The sequence below is a fragment of the Macrosteles quadrilineatus genome, unplaced genomic scaffold (genome assembly GCF_028750875.1).
Source record: "Macrosteles quadrilineatus isolate MER2022 unplaced genomic scaffold, UCM_ALF_1.0 Scaffold_3__2_contigs__length_128488019, whole genome shotgun sequence".
In the NCBI taxonomy this organism is placed as follows: domain Eukaryota; kingdom Metazoa; phylum Arthropoda; class Insecta; order Hemiptera; family Cicadellidae; genus Macrosteles; species Macrosteles quadrilineatus.
The window spans coordinates 21,853,697-21,877,968 of NW_026542596.1; the positions used below are offsets into that span (position 1 = coordinate 21,853,697).

Consider the following 24,272-nt stretch of genomic DNA (forward strand, 5'->3'; position numbering starts at 1 on the left):
GTTATAGATAAAAAATAAGACATACAATTAAAACTACTTGATACAGTGTGCCTTAAAGTTTATACAAATAATTTAGTACCTACTGGCACTAGTTTTTTTTTATTTAAAAACAATGTTAAATGGGGCTATTGAGTAAATTGGTTTTACATGATGATATTGAGAAGTTATAGAGATAAAATGTAATTTTATTGTTGATTCTATCTTTGACTATTGATACAAACTACAGTATTAAATTCCAACCCCACTTTAACATTTTTGCCAATTTTTTTTATCAAAATCGTCATAGTTGATATGAGCCCCTGACAGATTGTGCTGATGTAAATTACTGATTTTAGTAAAATTTATTATTTATACACTTTTTTACCAAGTAAAAATTGTGTTTTAATCTATCTCTAGTAATAGAATGATGGGTTTTTATATTACAAAGTTATACCAACAAGCAACTTCAAGTTGAATCATTGACTTTTTTATTGATACAGGTTCATAATATAAAAGAAGGTTTCCATTCAGATCCATACTTAATATAGACAGGTTTAATGTTCAATAAAACAAATATTTTTGCAAACGTTTGGAAAATTAAAGTCTTATCAATTTGCCTAATATTGTTTCCTTTACGAATAATTCTTTTCAAATTCATGCCAAACAATATGTGTTTGGTATGTAAAGAGAAAGAGAACATCAACACTTGCATTAACACAAGTGGATCTTGAAAGCAACTCTTTAAATATGCTTCACATTATACAGCATTCTTCAGCATGCAGGTTTACTTCATTGGTTTATTTCTTCTTGGACTTGTACTATATGTAAGTAAAAGTTATTCTAATCCATCATTGCTTACATTTATACTCTGTTTAAGGCAACCTATGTATTTCATATGTTTAATATTTAAGGATCATTGAATACCCTGCCAGCAAACTTGCAGACTAAGCACATTGCTATTTGCTCAATTAGATTTTCATTCAAATAATTCCTTAAAAGTGTCAGATTAATTCCCTATTTAAATGACATTAGGTTAAACGAGTAATTAGGTTTGCTGCTACTGGTGGGAAGGTAAAAAGGTGTGTTTTTTTAGTAAAATGTTAATAGCTTGGGTTTTGGGATTGAATAAATTTGCCAAACTTAATCAGAATGTATTCATAAACATTCAAACAAAAAGAGTACTTTACTCTCCACAAGAATAACATGGGTATTTTTAATATACTGGGAATTTTCTTTGTAACCAATAACAATGAAATTTGTACAACAATGCACTAAATTAATCACAGACAATTCAGATTGTATTTATCACAACCCAGAGATGTGTATTACCATTGTATTACACATCATTTACACATCATGCAATTTTTGTGCAAGTAAATTTTTTATAACCCACTTCTGTTAAACTCTAACCTCAGGCAAATCACATTGGGAAGTGAAACTTTATTTCAGGAGGTTAGGTTAACTGTAAAAAAGGGTTAAAGGTTTTTAATTTAATTTAATTTATTTTACTGCATTAACAGATTTGCACTTTTTCCCAAACTTAAAATTTTTGGGTATAGCCATGTCAATGTTGTAAATGTAAATTCAGATAAAAAATCATTGGGTCTCATTTTTCATGAGAGACTGAAAATTACAAAATATATGAGTGACTACCTACCAAGTAAAAAAATGAAACCATTATGTATTGGTTATAAAAGTATAAGAATGGATAAATAAATAAGTCTTAACTTGCATTATTTTAATAGTATTGTTTAAAAAAAAAATCTTGAAGCAATGAGAGGGGTGTTGGCCAAAATTTAGTGCACCTTTTTATAAATCTATTTGTAACCTCTCAAGCTTACAAAAGAATTATTATCAGAATCAGAAATTGTTATTTGTTTTGCAGTAATGTATACAGTGTTAGTTTTGGGTGTATTAACATTTTAATTTTAAAAATAAACATATTTTTTTCCTAACTTGATTTTGATGCTCTAATTTTGGGTGTTTTAGGGATTTGTATTTAAAACGTAGGCACTCAAACAAACCTCCCAATTTGAAGCACTTATCCAAAATGCTATTTTGCTCCAAGTACAATTTTACAAATCAAAGAAGGTCAATGCTATTAAGATTAGTATAAAGAACCAATAAATTACTTTACCAACTTAAATTATGCATGTATGCAATTTAACTTTACAAAATTTAGCATTGGTTATGTTCCAGGTACACTTCAAGGCATTCATTGTCTAGAGGAGAGCGATAAAGGAGGAAGAGGGATTTTCAGACCCAGAGTTCGACCTGCCTCTGCCCTCCTGGAAACCCAGGGTAAATGAAATGTTTCACAAGAAAAATAAAGCTACGGTATATAGAAAGATACACTTACGTTTATCATCCCTTTTACGGTTATGTCCTTTATTTCAATTAAACTCCCGATGTTATATTATGACAAACTGTTTTAATACGATTCCTAACTTCAAACTGTTGAGGCACAGTTTCAGTAAACAGTATTTAAATTCAGTCAATGATTGATCAAAAGGACAAATACAAATTGTGACAACTGACAAGTAGGTATATCGGTTCAGCCATGTTTTGGTCACTACTGTAGGCCTACCAGTAGACGCAACTCTTACACAGTTTATGATTGATATACACTACACTAGTGTTTATAGTCAGTGCTTCAGGTCAGGACTTATGAATGCTTGAAGTCTTCATCTTTGACTCACACTGACGGATAGATTGCGTCAAAAATTGTCTCAAATCTACAAACTTTTGATAGTGATCGAATATAATGAAAACTATATAATGTATAGAAAAATGTTAACAGAACAAAACTTGTTGTAAATTAACAAGCTTTTTTGTTTCTGATATTAAATTCTCTAGGACGTATCGATATTTCAGAAGAGAACAGAAAATACTGGTACAGTCAACCTTCCTCTCCCACTGAGGCTGCTCGAAGTCCACAGGCGGCGGCTTTTTGATATGCTCACCTCCTGTTTTCATTTAACATTTCCTAACATTTCCTTTTTATATACCTTTCCGTTGTCTGGACTAATACATTTGAAAAATACCCCCGCCGCAGCAAACCTGCAGACTAAGCGAATTTCCATTTCCCTGAATGGATTTACACTAAAATGTCTCCGTAAAATTATCACATTTATTCCCTATTTAAATAGAATCAGTTTAAAACATACTTAGGTTTGCTGCAACAGGGAGGGTAAAAGTGTTTTTTATGTAAAATGTTAATAGTTAGTAAGAAATAAAAACATTTTCCAAATTTGGGCAAAATATGTTTATAAACAAGCAAACTACAACAGTTTACTTATTCTCCATAAGAATAACATGGGAATTTTAAATTTACAATTTTTTGGAATTTTCTCCGTAACCATTAGGCGCATTATAACGCTTCACTATACTAAATTATTTGTTTTTTTAAGCTCTACAAAATAGTTTAAAAAGAAATTGCAAAATTTTATGTTTTTTGGGTCAAAAATGGGAAAACCCCATTTTTTCCCATAAAAGCCCCCATAAACCCCCGTTCCCATGGTCCGATCATGCTGGTTCGCGAACTCGTTCGAATAAACGTAGGTTTACAGTTACACGTTTGTACCAAATTTCATCAAAATCGGATCATTTTTGCTCGAGTTATCGCGCTAACGGACACATATATATATATATAAATATATATATATATAAATATATATATATATATAAATATATATATATGAATTTGAACGGATGGTGTTTTTGACCTCTAGGGACCTCAAAACGAAAAAAAAAAATCGGTCCCGGGTCCAGGTCTTACCGTGAGTACTACGGTAATAGCTTATTCCCTATATGGGAAATTCGCTAAAATCACGTTTACAATATGTATTATATCCTCTACATCGTAATGATAGCATTTTCAGCGTAGTAGTCAAGATGATTGTGAGATGCACAATAGTTGCGTATTGATATTGTTATATAAGAGTTGTTTTATGCCTGATGTTGTTTACTTACACTTGTTGACATTGGATTGCCGCCATGTATCCGCCGCGAGGTTTAGTCTTAATTGTGTGGTGATCGTGTAACATTGTTTGATCAACAATGGGATTGTTTAAGCTGTTTTATATGTTCTCTCCTGTCCGCCATTTCATTGCGATCGCCGTGATATCTGTGGGCGTGGCTTACGTCTTGAGGAAGTATTTTCGAGAACGCAAGACTGAATATGCTTACGAGGCTTAAGTTTCTACTGTAATCAACTACTGCGCACAGGATTTAGTCAAAATGTACGTAAGTATTGTTTTTTTTTACATGAAGTGAGTTGTAAATGTAGTTCTAGTTGTAACAGAGGTTGTCATAATGATATTCCACACAGTACTAACAGTGTAATTTTTATATATTAAAAACAACTTCCTGAACACTATAATACCGGTAATCAAATTTAAATTTGCTAATTTAACGGAATTGGTACATCATCCATGTAGGCTACTTGAGCTTTATATTGTTTTCAAAATGTATAACATAGTTGCCTATAGTATGCATAAAATCTCTATAAAGTAGGTAGCAACTGAAGTTTGTTCCAATAATGTTTGATTACTCTTACAATATTTTCACGTTTTGCGAAATATTTCGATAAATCCCTTAACATGTAAATAATGATAACGATAAAACTGTAAAATTGTGATCTGTGATGGCATATTAAAATGTGTGTGCGTTTTGTATCCGATTTAAAGGGACTTAAAAACGCAGATATGACATGGATCATTATAATTGTACATCCAGTACATGGGTTTGAAAAAGATATATTGCGCAATCAATTAAGACAAACTATAGACATATCAATTTTTAAAAATAATGTCCACTTAAATTCATGTGTAGGGATTGCAAAATTACGTAACACATTTCGAACATTGAAGGATTTTCAACAGTGGTTTACTATATCCTGTAAACTCAAGCACACAAAGGAATTATACATTCGTATTTCGTATACAATTAGGTTATTCTCCTCGTAATTATGCGTGTTTTGTATCTATCAAGTAAAAAATATGTAATAACCTTAAATGCTCAAAATACCGTCGTATAAACCATTAAACTAACGTTTGCCATTAAATCGTTCCTAAATGTAACCATATACTGTATAACCATAACCTATGTTAATTTATCTCATCCACACTCATAAAACAAAGGCCGCCTAAAAACAACGCACGATTGACTAAATATGACCTCATAACTTCCAAAATCCATTCAGGTAAACGCGTTGATATTAGCAACTACCGACCTATAACCATTCTGCCGACTTTTTCAAAACACCACGACGAGTGTGTCAAAAGTTTCCCGTAAACCCGTTGTTGTTTTTTTATTATTTGTAGCCAGACTTGGTATTCCTTCACTTAAATTTTTGGCCAATTGAACTTTATGTCAGATCAATGACCTTTGAACCGAAATAGAATCAGAAACCGCTAATACTATCAACTACCGACCTATAACAATTAATTTCTGCCATCGTTTTCAAAAACCACGATGAGTGTGTCATGTTACTCCAGTAAGCCCGTGGTTGATTATTGGATTATTTGTAGCCAGACTGGGGAGTTATACAACAGTGGAGGGGTTTTGGTTACATAACCACCTCTCAGTCGCAGTGGCTCCTCGTCGGTGGTCAAGGCACATACAGGTAACCTCAACCTTCTTTGGCGTTATACGCCGGCGTTTTACCGGATAATGCACTAATTCCCCTTCAAAAGCGTTATTGCGATTTACTCGTATACAAATTAACTCCCAATCAAATTCCAGTAGCCTATAAATGTAAGTTTTTGGTTAATAAGATGGGATAGTTTCGACTAGTTTGAACAAAGATTGAACTAATTGATATTTGGCAGGATAAATTTGATAAACTACGTGGTAAATTATTATTCTTTGATATGTGAACTATTATGTATAGTTTTTGTAATGGGAAAGCGTCGATTCAGTATTTTTCAAAGTGTGCTGGACAGTGGTTATATAAGCATCACCTTGGTCACGTGACCCGGCACCGTTATCCAGCGCAACCTTGACTCTGCATTTCGAGTCTATTTTTAGAACATTCTTATCAATCTAGTTCTTTATTGTCTTATTATTTGGATATGCTCACTGTTATCTGTGTTTTGTAGCAATCTGCGTCACATATGTGATTCATGGTTAGCTTGATTAACGTGTTTATAGATTGGTGGGGGAATCCGTGTTGTTTTTGTACCTAACACTTGATCATTACTTTATACATGTAAATGCTGTTGATTCTAAATACTAGTGTAAGAAATTTTACTTGGTGGTAAAATATTTCCCTTTAGAAAGGAATTCCGACCTTATAGGGCAATTTATGAAATAAATGGATAGTTAAGTTTCTCGTTATGACGAACATTTTAAGTATTTGGTTGATGGGGGTGTGACTTGTAGTTTTCCCAAAAGTTCATGGGTACTTTTGAATTTATATAAGGAAATGTTTGCAATTTAATAAAAAAAGAAATAGGTAAATCAATCATTCTTAACAATTTCTATATCCAGCCAGGGGGTAAAATTCCGGGGGGTAAAATTCCGGGGGGTAAAAATCCGGGGGTAAAATTCTGGGAGATAAAAATTCGGGTGTAAAATTCCGGGGGTAAAAATCCCGCCCGTACATCTTCAGTTGTCTAAACGTCTTTTTATTGCTAATCTAATTAATCACACTCTGTCTATTTTCATTAGACTTCCAAATCAGCGGGGGTAAAATTCCGCCCGTGAACAAACTTTTGAGCGGTCAGGTTACTACGCCTTAGTGACGTCAGCTTTGCCCAGGGGGTAAAATTCCAGGGGGATAAAATTCCGGCAACCCTCCAAAAGTCTTCATAAAGTGGTACACGCAACATTATATTACAGTACTAAGTTATAGTTTTGAGTTGTATTTGTGTTGCTTCTTAGCTGTGTATCTGCAATACAAAACTGTGTTGGCTGAACAATTTAGCTGTTCAGAATCATGTTGCAGTTTGTATAAAAGTAACATTATCCCGGAGTGTACAATTCCAGTACTAAAATTGCTAACTGCATGTACAGTGTATGAATATAAAACATTTTTTATCATTATCCTTTAAAATAAACACATTATTTTTATGTGCACTACTTCCTCAAAATTCCCATGAAAGAACTGTAAAGAAAATGTTAATGATAATACTAAAGTATTGCGTTATTAGTAAACTCTTGCAAACACATTCATGAAAATAAGGATTCTTTCAGTGTGTATCTTTATTTTTTATATTATATGACCATATACTGGTAATAACCTTAAGGAAGGTAAACTTCTTTAAGGTTTGTGTTAACTTAAGGAAAACCAAATTAAATCAAAGAGTGTCTATCAACTGTAAAATTTTGTTAAGGAGATATACGGGTGACAAAAAAGCCTGGAAACAGCTTATCTTTTTAACTAAATCCTTTAGAAAATCCAAACCTTTCACATCAACCTATATGTATGAAAACTACTTTTTCAAAGCATTACCATTTTTTGACCTCTACCAAGGGATGACCCGAGGAGTAAGTGCATAATCTTTAATGTAAGCATAGGTTGATATGCACATAAATTTAAAGGGTTGGGCAAGAGGAGTTCATTGCCGAGAACCGCGTCGCAAAAGGTTCATCTGTTATAAAATGGTGACGGCTGCCGAAAGTTCTTTCAGAAAAAGACCTGCACAAGCCTTAGTATTGGTAAATACTTGTAGTCAACATTAGCTAGAGAGCTGAAAGCCAGTTAATTCCTCTTACCCAGCCCTTCAAAATGATGTGCATATCAATCTATGCTTACGGTACATTAAAGATTATGTAGCCTTCCTACCTACTCTTCTTGGGTCGTCCCCTCTGGTGGAGGTCAAAAAATGGTATTGTTTGCAAAAGGTAGTTTTCATACTTATAAGTTGACGTGAAAGGTTTGAATTTTCTAACGGGTTTGGTTAAAAAGATATTAATCCGTTTCCACTTTTTTGTCACCCTGTATTATCTCCTACAAACATTTTCATAAAAAAAAATACCCACACTATTCTTTCACGAAAATATTAATTTATGAGGTACGGTAGTTTAAAAATAACTATATAAACATACACAAAACAAAACACAAGATATATTTTTAATATTTCCAAGGTAAAAACTTTAGCTATCTTTCTGTTAATTAAACACACAGGTAGAAACAATGTTATGTTTCTACCTGGGAGTTTATTAAGTGAGAAAGTTTAATTTAATCCTTCTGATTTAAACATGTTGTATAAAGTAAATTTATCATGGTTATCTGTAGGTATATAATGTGGTAGGAAGCAAATACACACAAAACAATTGAATATAATTAATTGTAGTTGATACCACATAAAGTAATTTTATTTGGAATTGTTTTCAGAAGCTTACTTCAAAATCAAGATAACAGTTAGTTAGATAAGAGTACAGTTAAAGTAACACTACTTTATTACACTTGTAATACTTGGAGTTTTTTATTAACATGGTTTCTGTTGTTTTCAAATCATGTGACTTCCCTTGAGCTAGTATTGCAATCTGATACTCTATCTTTACTAGAGCTTCCATTCTCAGGTTACCTCCATTCTATAACAACTGTGTGTTTTCCAAAGTTCCACTTTAACACTTTAAGTTCCACTTTAAGTTTATTATCGGTACTAAATAAACAAAAATATGTGTCTGTGTGTAATTATTGTGTTGGAGGATAGCTGATTGTTTAACATAATATAATAACAGCTAATTCAAATAAAAGACTATACACTCCAATCAAAATCAACCACGACTTGCCATCTTTCCTAATATTTAGTAGGCCTATTACTGTCTTGTGAGTAAAAAAATGAGTGTATATAATATATAATATGTTTTAGTGTTATTCAATTTTTTCCTTTACATTCCGTTAATTTAATAACATATGTACCACAATGCTGATTTTAGATGCTAAGCTGTAATAATACTGCATAAGCATTTTGACACACTATAACTTTTATCATGAGTAAAATCCATACTTTAATTGCAATAAAACGAACAAATAGTTTTTTTTTTAAATATTTTACATGTAGCAAATACTTTTACCCAACCAATTTTGAGGTTATGTGATTTAATTTTCACCTCTCTAGATTATTAGAAAAGCTTTAGTGGTTTCGAACTAGATCAAATATCTCCTCAATCATTATAATTCTTATGGTTCCAACTAAGTAACTCAGATTGGTCTCAGAACAAAGCCATCATGTAAAGGTTCACACATCCAGCACTCATCAACATCAACAAAAGAGTATCTATTGTAATTTTGTATAAGCTTTAGCATAGAAAACATACTACTATAGTATGTTTTCTGTGGTGTTAGTCTCTTTAAAACTTCACTATACTCTTGAAAAGACTCTTATAGATAAACCCTCACTCTATTTTGCAGGTTGATGTAATCAGGTCACTGTGAACAAGATGGCTTCCTCGAGTAAGGATGCTGATATTGAGGGGGCGAAAAAACCCCTCATCCCCTCAGAGAACAAACCCCAGGAAGACTCGATATACAGACAGGTAGTTTATTTTCAAATTTGTTGCCAAAAGCTATATAGTTAGTGTCTTTTCATTTATTCAACTTGAGATTTATACTTTAAGTGATTTAAATACCTGCATTTAAGTAATCCAGTTAGTTTCTTTATGTTGCAACCAGTTTCAACACCATGGAGTCATCTTCAGGGGTACAAGGATAATTAAGTTGTCACTTCATTTGAAGGTTGTCATAGTTTTTAAAACGGAAAAACAGTTAGTTAACACAGACATTGAATGGACACTATCGTTTAAACATTAAAAATCACGAAAAATTACTGAGACGGTGAGTGACGTGTACTGGCCGGATATGAAATCTAGACTGCAGTGGTAGTGTGTAGGTCTACTGGTCAATGACGCCACCCTTCTTATCATCGCTTGTCTTTGAGATTTATATTTAATCATTAATATTTTACCTATACAGTTATACCACACTCGGTAAGAGTGTTCATGCATGTTCATATAGGCATATAACTGGTTAGCAGGAATACAGTTATATGTACCACACTCGGTAAGAGTGTTCATGCATGTTCATATAGGCAGAGAACTAGTTAGCAGGACCTTTTTACCTAGATACCCAGGTCCAAGTCCTGAAAATCCCCATTCGCTAAGGTAAACTAGGTGGACCGATGCTTCTACATGTTGACACTGGATTCAACAAAACCTCAAACAAACCCAAAAAAAAAATTATAATACCGCAAGAATTAATAGCTTGGAGCCCACCTTAACCTGTTAATTCAGTTATTTAAAACCATGACAGGATAAATATTCTCTTTATTGGATGGAGAAGTCACTTCACAGAAAGCCATACAATAATGTAATCTGGATACCATAATGGCCAACCTTGGTGTATAGCTCTATGGATCTACCATTTGGATTCTCATCCTGCACCTAAGTTACACAGGTCCAAACCACTCAAACTGAAGTCTTGTCTAAACACATTTCAGATCCCAAAAAACAAAAAAACTAGAAAATTTTTTGGTGGTGGCAAATTTCACTATATTTACGCATGGTGAATGCAATGCTTTTGTTAATTATTGACATTGTTTCAAAAATGTCCATGTTGTATAGCTGTTCCTGGGGTCCGTGGTAGTCAGTCCCAACATTCTGTCAGGCATGGCTCTAGGCTACAGCGCTGTCACGCTCCCACAGCTCAACTACGCTCTTGATGATAGTTCTTGGTTCGGTAAGCATTGCCTTACATTCATCTAACCTGTTCACAGCTGTTCCTGGGCATGGTGGTAGTTCTTCCGAGCATCGCGCCAGGGATGGCTCTCGGCTTCTCTGCAACCGTCATCGATCAAATTCCCATCTCCATTGATAATGGTTCTTGGTTTGGTAAGATAATTCATTTTGCGTACCTATTAGAAGAAGTTTTTGTGCACATAACATTATATTTGTCAATAGTAACAAGAAAAAGTTGCATTATCTGTTTATAGAACTTGTTTTTGCTACACTTTGACAGAAAATATTGGACTGGATAATATTGGTTGTAAAGACAAATCTTAAAGTACTACAATTATGTCAAGTAACACTTGTAATAATATATTTACACTTTTACTGTTTATTCACAAAACAGAAAATACATATAAAATATGGTAAGTGGCGATCGATTTTGATTGGACAGTCCAATCGTCATTAGAGATCCATTATCGAAATCAATCACCCCTTTACCGTATTTTATATGTATTTACCGTCTTGTGAGTAAACAGTATAAGTGTAAATATATTATTACAAGTGTTATTTGACGTATTTCTGTACTTTCATGTAATTTAATAACACGTACAATGCTGATTAAGATGTTATTTAAAGACAAATTACATAGTATATTCTCCTCCGTCACACAGTTGAAAAGACTGAGACATATTCATTTATCTACTTCATTCTACATCTTATAATGCATTCATTTCTGTAAATATTGATTTAGGCCTAATTCCTTAGTTACCGGTACATAATATACCTTCATAGTTTGATGTGCTTTTAGTACCAGGATGCTTATATTAAGTCCTACTCTCATGACTTACTTACTCTTAACATATTTTAATCTGCTTCAAAGAAAAGTGGTTAAGTGTTATAGTGATGTATAAAAACGATTGTTTCACATTTCATCACAATCCAGTCAGTGGTTTCTGAGAAATTTTGTTTGTAAAAACCCTTGCCTTTCTTACAACATATCATTACCTCTGCCTTTTTTATGTGTTCGTATTAATTAGGGAAAGGGCAGGCAAGCTACTGTGTTTGTTTAGTATTTTTAATATCTTACAAATAATTAAGCACTAAATAAATTGAACTCATTATGATTAAAAAAAATTTAAAGCAGATTTAAAAACATGTTTTTTAGATATTTTGCAAATATTTAGTTTGCAGAATATTTTGAAAGTATAAAATATTAAAACGTAACAACCCTCTATCAACTCTAACAACCTTATCTATTCTATCTTAAAGCCGGGTTTTCCTAGGCGCGGAAGTGGAGAGTGGAGAGAGGAACGCGGAGAGCGGACTCCACTTGTCTTAGGTAATTAAATGTTACTGTTTTCATAGAAGCGGAGCGGAACACCATGTTAATCTCTTTTCCTCTCTCCGCTCTCTGCTTCCGCGCCTAGGAAAACCCAGCTTAACTATTTATTCTTTATATTTTGTAAACTATAAAAAAATATGTTTGTTGCAGCAAGTATTGTCTTCTTGGGAGTTGCCGTTGGCTGCTTTCTGGTGAACCCTGTAATGGACAAGTTTGGCAGAAAACCGACTCTCATTGTAAGCAGCGTGATTGGCCTCATTGGATGGCTGTTTCTATCAATCCGTGCTGGACCTCCCACCCTGGCTAAGCTCTACATTGGTCGATTCATCACTGGACTCTCCGCAGGGATGACAGCAGGACCTGCAGCTGCCTACGCATCAGAATGTCTCTCTGTTGAAAATGACAAACTACGAACGATTTTGATCACTTGGTCTACCGTCGCTTTGAGTGTTGGAATTCTATTTTCTTACGTCATGGGCTCCCTGTTGGCCTATTACAAGGTGGCTAGTCTTGCTTGTCTAATTTCAATCCTTGCTTTTATCATGGTTGCCATATTCATCCCAGAGAGCCCAGCTTGGCTTGAGTCCAAAGGTCGTTCCGGTGATGCAGAGTGGGCTCAGAAACAACTGAACATTAAGGTCCCTGCTAAACCCAGTGCAGAGTCATCTGCTCAGCCGAGCACTCCCACTGAAGCTGCTCAAAAACTCTCAATGGCTGACTCTATCAGGGAGTTTAAGAAACCTGAAGTATACAAACCTCTCTTGATAATGATTTTCTTCTTTTTCTTCCAACAGTTTTCTGGAGTTTATGTTCTAATTGCTTACATGGTAGACGTCACTAGGCTTGCTGGAGTAGTGATCCTGAACCCTTACTTCATCACTATTGTTGGAGGTACTCTCATGTTGATTGTATCTATCGGTGCCAGTTTTGTTTACCCCAAGACTAGCGTCAGAGCAATCGCCTGTCTCTCAGGAGCAGGGATGGCTGTTTCTATGTTCTTCATTGCGATATATCTAAATATCCGAGGATCGTGGTTGATTGGACCAACTTATTCCTTCACAAATTTCATTCCCTTGACAGCTTTTCTCTTCAACATTGTGTGCAGTACCATAGGCTTTTTGATTCTTCCATGGTCCATGATGAATGAAGTATTCCCTCTGCATGTGAAAGGTCTGGCTACCGGTCTTACAACATCTTTGGGCTTTGTCTTTAGTTTCTTTGCCATAAAAATGTTCCCGTATCTAAGCATTTCGCTCGGAAGATCTGAAACATTTTATTTCTTCGGTCTTATGTCTCTGCTGGGAACTCTTTTTGTGTATGCATTCCTGCCTGAGACCAGAGGGAAAACTCTTGAAGAGGTTTTGGAATCTTGGTCCAAGAAAAAGCCATCAGGACAAGAAAATGTGTAATCTTTTTTAACAAGGACATTCCCATAGGTTATAAAGTATAGGTTTACAGATGTTATATAAGTTATTGAGCACATACATAAATGATACTAAGCTAAATCTGTGTTGGTTACTAACGAAGTAAATTATTATTTGTAAGGTGGGAATTAAGGGACAAAACATATTGTTTTGTTATGACTGTAAAATAGAATCTTTTCGTAGAAATGTTTAGTTTTGTGTTTTGTTATGTTTTATGTAGGTCACTTCTAAATGGTGTTTAAATATTTTGAATCAATTTCTTGTTCTGTGTTATTGTATGGACTTTTTTTTTTACTTTTGTATTTTTATATCTCAGTGCACTATCTAGACTGACAGACAAATTATGTACCTATACTTATTTTAGCTCTTGTGATTTTTCCTAACTAGTCTAATGTTACTTTGTAGTTAAGTGTGCTACTTTTTGCTGGAGAACAAATAATTATTGTTGGTCTGTCAAAATAAATTCTGATTGTCTCTGAGAATAAAATGAATTTATTTCATATTTAGAATGCTTTTAACCACCATAAATTATTATTATGATGTACCGGTATGTCATATAAAGATAATTAATTATATAAATTACATCCTCAAATAAAAATTTTGGCTAAACCAAAGAAAAAAATTTACTAATAAAAGTGACACAATAATTTTTGATTGGATTTCTTAAGATTGATATTGAAGATGAAGTTCTCAATGTCACAATGGAAACTTTCTTTAGAATTTTTCTGTCCAATTTAAATCTTTTTCAAAATGTATATAATAAAACTTGTAAAGGTCCCCCTTGATCCAATAAATAAACCAGTTACTTCAATATCTTTTAAGTTATATTTTTCTTTAAAGTATGGAATTGTCGGCTCATATATCTTTTTTTTTTACATCCAATTCCAATGGTTGTTCTTGACTTAATTTGAACCTTATGGTTGGGTCAATAATAAATCCACTACTCCCTTCCTTATTGATAATTATTAAATTGTTGATTCTTCTTTGAGACCCGGGTCAAATTCAATAGATGACTTATTTCTTTTTTTATAATTTATGTTTTTTTTTTTAAAGGAGAGGAGGGAAAATGCTTTTACGCACACAGGTAGCCAGCCTGTAGTGTGAGACTCCTGAATTTATCACAGACTACTCACTAAAAAACCCCCTCTACCCTGTTGGACACAGACCTGGAATTGTTTGCCACATTACTTCAAGTCAGGCCAACATGTGACCTTAGCCCTCAGGGCTCTCACAGTTTCTGGCATTTAGATACTTTATGACCTACGCCGCATCCCGGTCAAGGTCAAGCTTCTTGGCACGGAGAATACCCTGGATGTAATGTGACACACAGGTCCAATTGTCTTCACCCTCCGTCATCATCGGTATGACCGTGTCCACCGGCAGCAGTCCTACTGACTGTTGAGCCTCCAGGCGGGGCCTTTCCCAAAGCTGGCAGAGGAAAAAGGTATGTTCCACGTCATCGGGAATGCCTGGGCAGTATGCAATCGGGTGACACGGCTTTGCCCACCCTGAACAGGTACGACCGGAAAAATCCGTGACCCGTCAGAAATTGGGTGAGGTAAAAGTCCACCTCTCCGCACCGCCGATTAACCCAAGGTTTGACTTGCTTTATCAGTCGCTTGGTCCAGCGTCCCCGAGTCTCCTGTTCCCAGCTCTCCTGCCACAGCTGGTAGGTGGGGTTGCGTTCCTCTGTTTGTGCCTGGTCCTCCCCACGGCGCTGAAAAATTGCCTTCCTCTCCGCCGCCAAAAGTTTGACGGGGATGACTCCAGCAACCACCAGGACGGCGTCGGACTCTGTTCGGTAGGCGGATGCTTCCTTAGTGCAGCCTGACGCTGCACTCGGGCGAGCCGCATCCTATATACCTCGATCCTTATTGAGAGCGTCTGCCCACACCTCCGCACCGTACAAGAGAACGGACTGGACAGAAGACATTAACAGCCTTCTACGGCTGGACCGAGGCTCTCCGACATTGGCCATCAACCGGCTAAGAGAGGAAACCACCCTAGCGGCCTTGTCCGCCGTACGGAAAATCTGATCCCGCCAGCTAAGTTTGCTGTCCACCATAACCCCAAGGTACTTGGCAGAGCGAACGGTCTGGACTTCCGACGGCCCCTACCCTCAATGGCACGATGGTGTCAATCCGTTTTTTTGTTAATATAACAATATCAGTTTTGCTCAAAGCGAGCGAGAGACCGTGGTCTGCCATCCATGCGTTTATGGTATGCATAACTCGGTTCAGCTTTAGCTGAGCCAGCTCAACGCTACGTGCAGCTATCAAAACTGCAATGTCGTCTGCATACCCAACCAAAACAGGTTCCTCAGGCATTCCAGACCTCAAAAGGCTGTCATACGCGACATTTCAGAGGTCTGGGCCGAGTATGGAACCTTGGGCAGCACCAGAAGTGACACTCATCGTCCGTGGGCCTTCTGTAGTGTCATACATGAGGAGGCGGAACCGGAGATAATCCTCTATGATACGTATGAGGTTTACCGGAACGTGGAAGGTGTTCTCCAGAGCATCCAGCATATCGCACCACCATAATTTCTATGTTAAAATCACCTGCAATAACATAAAATTTAAATGACTAACAGCTTTTTCACAGAAAGCTCAAAATGTTGTAGAAACAAACCAAATATCACCATCAGGGGATCTATAAACACTTAAAACTAGTCTAAAGAGTGTTTCAGAACTCCCTACCAATATTTTAAAGCATTGTTCCTGGGTAAGAATCATATCTAAATATCATATTTAAATTGTCAGGAAGTCCTAAGTTACTCACACAGCCGCCATATTGTTTTTTTCACTTATAAATTTGCATATAAATTATAAATGCATAAAACAAAATGGCGGTCATTTATAATCGGTTTCCTAAATAACTAAAAACACATTGATTTGAATAAAATTTTACAAGAAACATTTTTTTAGGCAATTTATTTAGAAATCGATAGACATCTTATTTATTAAGATTGGACTAATATTAACTGAGATATGGCAGCTTTAGTGATACATGACCACTGGAGGAAGTTGCAGTGCAAGCCGAGGCATGCGGCTAAAGTCTGTCCCAACATGCAACAGTCTCCATCCTCTTTGCAAGTTATTTTTAATAGATTTTAGATTATTTCAAACAATAATAAATTATTAGATTACCCTAAAAGCACATTTTTGATCAATTTATCTATCATTAGGATGGCTTAAAAATGTCACTCCTTTTTACTGTCTTTAAAATTCACACAAACCTTTTATATCAGCTGTGGTGAAAGTCAACTTATTTGTTTACAAACTAACCAGCTGATTTTATTGTTGCCTGAAATGTTGTTATTTATTCAATGTGGTCAGTTCCTGTAACTTTTTACACTCACTTTCATTAGCTGTTTAAATTTACTGTTTAATTAAGAAGCATCATAAGCATGTTATTAATGAATTAATTAAGAAAATATTTTTTTTGTCTGTTTGGTAAGTGGATATTGGTTAAAAAAGACAACTAAAAGAAGGCCCAATGGCTGACTACACTAATGAAGAGTACTGCGACATGCATTTTATGTATGCAGCTGCATTAGGAAATTCATCTCAGGCAAGAAGATTGTATGATGAACCATTTCCACGTCGACCATTACCATGTACAAAGACTTTTACTGCTACGGGATTACGGGAAAATGGAACGTTCAAAGAGGATAGACACTGTTGCATTGTTGGGGCAGACTTTAGCCGGATGCCTCGGAATGCACTGCAACTCCCTCCAGCAGTCATGTATCACTAAAGCTGCCATATCTCATTTAATATTCGTGCAATCTTAATAAATAAGGTGTCAATCAATTTATAATTAAAGTGCCAAAAAAAAGTTATTTTTTGTTATTATGGGGTGTAAAATCAACGGTTTTTAAGTTATATAAAAAAAGTTTTAAATGGCCACCATTTTGTTTTTTGGATTTTGAAAAATTGTTCTAACGGTGCCCTAAAATATTTGTGGGGAGTTCTGAAACAACCTGTATAAGATCATAATCAATTAGTTTAATGTAACTAAATTCACTTACTTTTCAACATATAGTCCCCTCTCCAGCAACACTTATACACTCTTCCCATCTTTCTGCTCATTTGCAAATGCCCTTGGCATAAAATTGTTTAGGTTGATCTCGAAGCCACGTTTGCCCTTGAGATGTTTTACCTCTTTATTGGATCGAAAATGTATCTTTTAGGGGTCCAAACAGATGGAGGTCTGATGCAGCAAAGTATGGGCTGTAAGGGGGATGTGGAAGGACATCCTATCCCAGTTTCTGGAGTTTTTCTTTTGTAAACTGTGCCGTATGTGGACAGGCATTGTTAAAGTATTAAAGTATGAATCAAAATCACGCCTTCAGTCAAGAGCCCACGGCGTTTCCTTCAAATTGCAGGTCTTATCTGTAGTACTGGCTGTTGATTGTTCTTTGGCCTTCAAGATTATCACAATAAATTTAGCCCCTGAAAATCCCAGAAAAGTGTAAGCTTGATTTTACCGGCAGATGGCTGGGTCTTGGAACTTTTTTGATTGGGAGTAGTCGTTTGCTTCCACTCAAGGCTCTGTCGTTTGGACTCTGGCTGACTGTGGTCGATCCATGTTTCATCACACGTTACAATTTTTATGAAAAAACCTTCTCCTTCAGTCGAATATCAATCAACTGTTGACTGATTTAAAACCGGTTTCTTTGTTAGTATCTGTGAGTTATCTGCGCACCCATCTCGCACAGGTTTTCTTGTACTGAAACTTGTTATGAATAACATAATGGACATGGACAGTTCCAACACTTCCGTTTACTTTTTCACTTATCCATCGGTTCAACGATGATACACTTACTGTCCCGAATTAACCCGTCAATCCGAAATTCGAGAGAGGAAGTACATCTTCGTTCGGTCCTCCACTGCCCTGCTCGTCAAAAACTTTTGTACGGCCACTTTAAAACTGTTCTACCCATTTGTAAACGTTCGAACGATTCAAACAATTGTCTCTATTTAGTTTTAGCGAATTTCCCATATAAGGAATAAGCTATTACTGTAGTACTCATGGTAAGGACTGGACCCAGGATCGATTTACTTTTTTGTTTTGAGGTCCCTAGAGGCCAAAAACACCATCCTTTCAAATTCATATATATATATACTTACTTACTTATTGCAAATGGACCCAGGCGGATCACAAAAAACACTTTTTTTTTGTAAGAGGTTGGCGGCCTCTTTTAACCTTGCATTTGCCCGGCCACATAGACTAAGCGCCCGTGTGTAGATCGTTTACAGCAAAGCAAGGAGTGAGCCGGTACAGTACAAGGTGAACTGTACTGATAAATTTTAGTGGCAGTGATCAGGATCCGAACCCACGACATCGCTGCCTTGGGCCCGAAGTCCGCGACGCTACCGACTGAGCCACTGACTCACAAACACACATCATTTCTGACATCATTTCATTTCATTCTTCTTTCATCCTTTCTCCATGTCTTCTTTTCCTCTCTTCTGCCCGTTTAATTCCTGGCTTCTTTGGTGCTTCTTTCTCTGACAAAACTACCCACTTTTTTATTTGATTTCTTTTAGCTCAATATTTTGTTTTTTGTAAATCAAATTTAACTTGTCCAATCCATGGGGTTGTTGATTTAACTTTCTTTTTCTACAACAACAACTGGTGGCGTTCAATCGGCGCAGTGGTTTCAGTAGTTTCAGTCATTGCATAGAAAATTATCGATCATAATTTTACTTTTAACATTGGAGTTTTTGCGGTTCATTCCTATAGTCCAGTCTTTGAGTAGTGGAAGCTCAACAAAATTGTTTCAAAAGGTTTCTCAACGGATTTCATTACTTTTATACCTCCACACAACACAAAAAAGTCTACCAAAATCTGACTTGGGGAAGTACCCTGATATTAGGGCATTTAAATTAAAATATAATGGAAGCTTAGAATATCAGTTTACGATCACACCGGATTCAATCTAGTTCATATGTACTGGAGTGGATCTAGTGCAACATAATATCATATGTACTGAAGTAGGCAAAATAACATCCTTTTTTCAGTCGAATGTGGCTGCTTCCTCAAAATAAAAGCTACTAAAGTGGAATATACTTGCAGGGTTAAGTAAGTTACCAGGGAATTACATAATTTTGTCAATTTCTAGCAGTTAAGTAATTATTTTGTGAGAGTGTAAGCCAGGCCCAACACTATTACATGTTAGGCCTACCCGATAGTTTTTTTATGTCCGATGGGGGGGGGGGGGGGGGGAGTGCCCTCTGCGCCCCCTGGCTGGATCCGCCACTGGGTAATCCAAAGTCTATAATACCACCATTACATTACCAGTATCAAATTTTAAAGATTTTCATAGTTTTTCAAAGTGTTTTTCATACTGTGTTAATAGAACCTTATTTGCCATATCTAAACTAATATTTGTATATCTATGACTCCAATTATTGAAATTAACAAATTATTAGGGTTTCATTGAAATGGCTCGAATATTTGTAATAAATCTTTTATTTTTCGGTAGATTTACACATAAACTTTTACTTAAAACATTATACAGAACTAATATCTGCTAGACTCATGATTAATAAATATATTCTTATTGAATGCTCATTATATTATACATACAAAGATCACATCACACGCAAAATCTAAATAAACCTGAAACTCTCATATGGCTTACTCCAGTCCTAGAGTGTTCAAAGTAAGGACAGTGATACCGGTATACATCGTCTAGACTAAATAACAAAATAATAAGGTCGTAATAAAATTATGGCCACGATTTTGATAAACCTCCGCAAGGCACTAGATTTTAGTTTGGAATCTTGTAAACTACGAGGAATCTAATCTAAAAATATAAATATGGGAAATATAACAAAATAACTATACGTCTACGCGAAAAAAATATAAATTCTCGAATCACTCGGAACAATATAGTGGCCATTATCTTTGAGCCTCAGGCAACTTTGAGTAACAATTCGTAAGACTAACTCTCAGTATGCTGACTTTAGCCTCACACTTTAGACAAGCAAAATAATCAATATATCACAAAGATACTAAAACTAAACAGCCTTTTCGTACAATTCAAAAATTACTTTAAAATGTCTTTTATAGCATAGATAGTGATCTAAGAGCAATAATATGTCAGATGAATGTACGATATAAATACATGTCGGCCGAGGGATGATTATGATCCACAAAGCAGCGGAAATTTCCCGTTCAACAGTTTCCTTTTTAAAGCTTTGTCCTGGTTTTTAAAGTGTGTCCATGAAACACTGGTGACTTAGCAGTCAGATTTTGAAACTATATAATACAAACCAATATACAAAACTTATAATAGGTATAAATACATAGTAAAAAATTATATACAGTGTAGTTATATACATAAAGAATATTTGGCTTTAATAATAGTCTACATATAAGTGATGAGCTACATGTACAGTCAATACTCGATGGTCAAGTTAAGTGAAATGCATTCACAATAATTCCAGAGTGTACTGTCAAAACTATTTGAACATTTTTGGTAGAATTCTTTGCTACTTACATCTCTACCATAAAATGAATTTTATTTTGTTTACACACTGTTATATTTCAAACGTTGATTTATATACAACAATAAACTTATGCCATGCAACATCTTATCCAACAATACCATACATCTCCTCTTAAATAATAATACTAAAAAAAACCACAATATATATACTTTTAATTTCATAAAACGCAACTTTATTGTTGAGCTACATAATTAAAAAATAAATAATTTTATGTTTCATTAACACCTATAACATTCAAAAACACTTTTAGAAAATAAAAATTTTAAACAACGTTGTGGTTTAGCCAAACACTTTTTAAAATAGGTTATACTACAACCGATTCCCGATCAAAAATCACAAAATTTTCACAATTTGGCCATTTAACTCACAGGCATTTACATAGAGGATATGCAACCAACTTTACACACCGTCCAACGTCACTCCTAACAGTCTATTCCCCGTCGCGCGCACTGTCGACCGCTACTACGCTGTGGGGAGTTGAGCGCAGTTGAGTCGATAGTGAGCGGTGGTTTGTCACTCGAGATGGCGATACTTGTGTGCAGTCATCTGACTGAGGCCGAGCACAGCGTACTGACAGCTCAGACAGTGGTAGTGAGTCTGCTTCTTGCTGTGTATGCACGTTTCTGGCGCACTGCACGGCTGCGTAGGGGTGAACTTCTCAAACCCGGCGGCCATGATGGAGTCCAGCTTCTGGTGATGTCTGCGGTGGGCGACCACCTTGTTGGTGTCCGTGCAGACAAAGTCACATTTGAGACAGTGGAAGTGCGACGCCTTGTTTTGTACAGTGCCTGAAATCATACAAAATGATTAGGTTCCAGAAGATAAGGGATACATTGGCGTATTTTAACCCAAACACTAAAGAAGGATGAGTGTAGAATGGAGTTGAGATACCTTAGTAGCTTTGTTGATAACTATGATCAGCTGTGATACCTGATGATCAAGAACAGCTGTGCCCAGTTTCAAACAATTTAGGTATTGACTTAATAATTTTGACATGATCATCCACATTACATTGTTAAAAGTATTGAGAATGTTGGTATTCTTAGATTTTTTCATTAACTGTAACTGTTTTATAACACCTATTAAAATTACAGAAACAATTATATTATTACAACAAACTTACAGTAAAGGATGAACAATTAATTATGTTCATGCTGCTGATTTGGGAGTGTAAAACTATTGGGGTTGCTAGTATATTTGGTTATCTGACAGAAACTTTGGATGAAGAAAGTCATTCTGTAAAGATCCATAGACAGTAAAAACTTAACAATCCTAACAAAGAGTAATAATGTTATTTCCATTTTAGATGTACTCCATGAAACCTAAAATTATCTGTTTGCATGAAAAGCTCTACCATTTGAACACTTGTGAAATGCTTGCCTCAAACAGCCCAAACTTTTTTGTTTTTGTAGTTGGGCTGAGAAATGTATATTTTCATAAATAAATCTTACGCAATTATTGACTAATAACCTAAAATAAATACCATTTCTGACAAAATGTCCTGTTACATATATGTGCTGAATAAGTACTCACCCAAAGTAGCTGTGTAAACACACTCTGGTCTACCACAGGATACATTTGCTCGGTACTGTTGGAAATCTCCTCCCATCAAGGTGTCAAGTCTGGAAAACAACATATTAGATTGTAAAAAGCTGTAAACGTAAACACATTATTGTACAAAACTGTTTAGCATGAGAGGGATTGAAGTATTAATCTATAAAGAATGTTACCTTTCATGCCTGGCTGTGTGCTGCACAAACCGGGTTTTGTCACAGAAGCTGTAGCCACAGTCTTTCCTCATGCAGTGGAAATGGGTCTGATGTTCCCTGTATCCACAATGGTTGTAACGGCAGTCCTCGTTGAATCTGCAATAAGTGGAACAGTAAGTTATACTCCTTTGTAAATGTCCGACAATCATAAACATAATTAATACAAAATACTGAACTGTAAATAAATAAATCCTGGTTAAATATTGTTATACAACTACTTTGTCATCAATTGTATTGTGAAAAAGGTATGAAATTTTAAAGCATGCTGTTTGTAGTTTCTTCTTTCTAGAAACCTTAAAACTAAAAGTTATGTTCAGCCCTTGCGTCTTTCCATGAGAGCATATGAAAAGCGTACTTCTCTACAAATGACAATTACAGATTCTTTATTTTACCTGCCCTCTTCCCCCAGGACAGAAACATCAAATACACAAACAATACGTTTACAGAGTTGTGCTATATACATCTAATATTTAATTTTAATAAGTGAAAACACTAACCATAACAATACAGACGTATAAAGATTTAATTAACACTTACAAATCAAAACATATTACATATATTGATAACTATAGAGATTTTTTATCACGCAAAACTACTTAGTCCAGTCAAGGAATGAGGTGTAGGGTGCGTGAGCAGGTAACTAAGCGATTCCTTCAGAAACTTGTTCAGGGGGCTTAGGGTGTTAACATACCAAAAGTCCTGACTCCTAGGTGGTGAGCCAGGGGGTGGAGGGGGGAAAAAGGGGGGGGGAGAAAGGTACGCATTTTGTTTTTTTTTATTATATCTCGAAAACTATCAACTTTTTGTATACTATAGTAAATTATAAAATTGAAGAAGTTTAAATTTTCTACAAGAAAAGTATATAATGTGTTTATTTTGGTTCACCAGATTACGAGTTATAACTTATTTAATTAATATCTTATTAAAATACTCCTTCCATAAGAAATACATGTAAATTAGTATGTGAAATGGGGCGAATCCTATCCGCCCAAAGGAAATATAACTGATATTCTGGAAATCTTGACAAAATTTCCAGTAATTTGACACTTAAATCATTAAAATTGATCCAAAATTAAGGCGAGGGCGAGGGAACAAAATGTCGAGTTTTGGTGTTTTTTATTGGAAATATTAAAAAAACCGTCAAATCATCCCGTTTTTAAACGCTCACCCTCGCTTTAATTTTTGACAAAATTTCATGATTAAAGTGTCAAATTACAGGGAATTTTGTCAAGATTTCCAGAATATCAGTTATATTTCCTTTGGGCAGATAGGATTCGCCCCATTTCGCATACTAATTTACATGTATTTCTTATGGAAGGAGTATTTTAATAAGGTATTAATTAAATAAGTTATAACTCGTAATCTGTTGAACTAAAATAAACACATTATATACTTTTCTTGTAGAAAATGTAATCTTCTTCAATTTTATAATTGACTATAGTATAAAAAAAGTTGATAGTTTTCGAGATATAATCAAAAAACCCAAAATGCGTACCTTTCTCCCCCCCTTTTTCCCCCCTCCACCCCCTGGCTCACAACCTAGGAGTCAGGACTTTTG

The 24,272-nt window shown here is 35.2% G+C and overlaps 2 protein-coding genes across 6 annotated transcripts in view; one reads left to right on the top strand and one right to left on the bottom strand.

Moving 5' to 3' along the window:
- The first annotated feature begins 3,993 nt into the window (after positions 1-3,993).
- Positions 3,994-13,924, top strand: LOC128990299 (facilitated trehalose transporter Tret1-2 homolog). 4 transcript variants are annotated; one of them, XM_054412627.1, is made up of 4 exons: positions 3,994-4,220; positions 9,344-9,468; positions 10,552-10,666; positions 12,149-13,924. In XM_054412627.1, exons 2-4 carry the CDS (start codon positions 9,373-9,375, stop codon positions 13,405-13,407), a joined length of 1,470 nt encoding a protein of 489 aa, XP_054268602.1. In that variant the 5' UTR covers positions 3,994-4,220; positions 9,344-9,372; the 3' UTR covers positions 13,408-13,924. The 4 variants fall into 4 exon arrangements, with proteins under 4 accessions (XP_054268602.1, XP_054268599.1, XP_054268600.1 ...); XM_054412624.1 differs by lacking the exon at positions 10,552-10,666 and adding an exon at positions 10,704-10,818 and having other exon boundaries at positions 3,996-4,220; XM_054412625.1 differs by lacking the exons at positions 3,994-4,220; positions 10,552-10,666 and adding exons at positions 5,542-5,605; positions 10,704-10,818.
- Positions 13,925-19,884: 5,960 nt separating this feature from the next.
- Positions 19,885-24,272, bottom strand: part of LOC128988756 (zinc finger protein castor homolog 1-like) — a 129,836-nt gene continuing 125,448 nt past the window's right edge. For both annotated transcript variants that reach the window (XM_054410363.1, XM_054410362.1), the window contains 3 exons: positions 22,676-22,810; positions 22,479-22,567; positions 19,885-21,733 (listed from right to left, as the gene is read on the bottom strand). In XM_054410363.1, the coding sequence (XP_054266338.1) occupies positions 21,459-21,733; positions 22,479-22,567; positions 22,676-22,810 (499 nt within the window). In that variant the 3' untranslated portion in view covers positions 19,885-21,458. The remainder of the gene's footprint in view (positions 21,734-22,478; positions 22,568-22,675; positions 22,811-24,272) is intronic.

Coding starts and splice junctions, on each gene's coding strand:
- LOC128990299 (XM_054412627.1), top strand. CDS start 9,373: ATGGCTTCCTCGAGTAAGGATGCTGATATTGAGGGGGCGAAAAAACCC. Junction 9,469..10,551: donor AAGACTCGATATACAGACAG/GTAGTTTATTTT, acceptor CATGTTGTATAG/CTGTTCCTGGGGTCCGTGGT. Junction 10,667..12,148: donor TGATGATAGTTCTTGGTTCG/GTAAGCATTGCC, acceptor TGTTTGTTGCAG/CAAGTATTGTCTTCTTGGGA.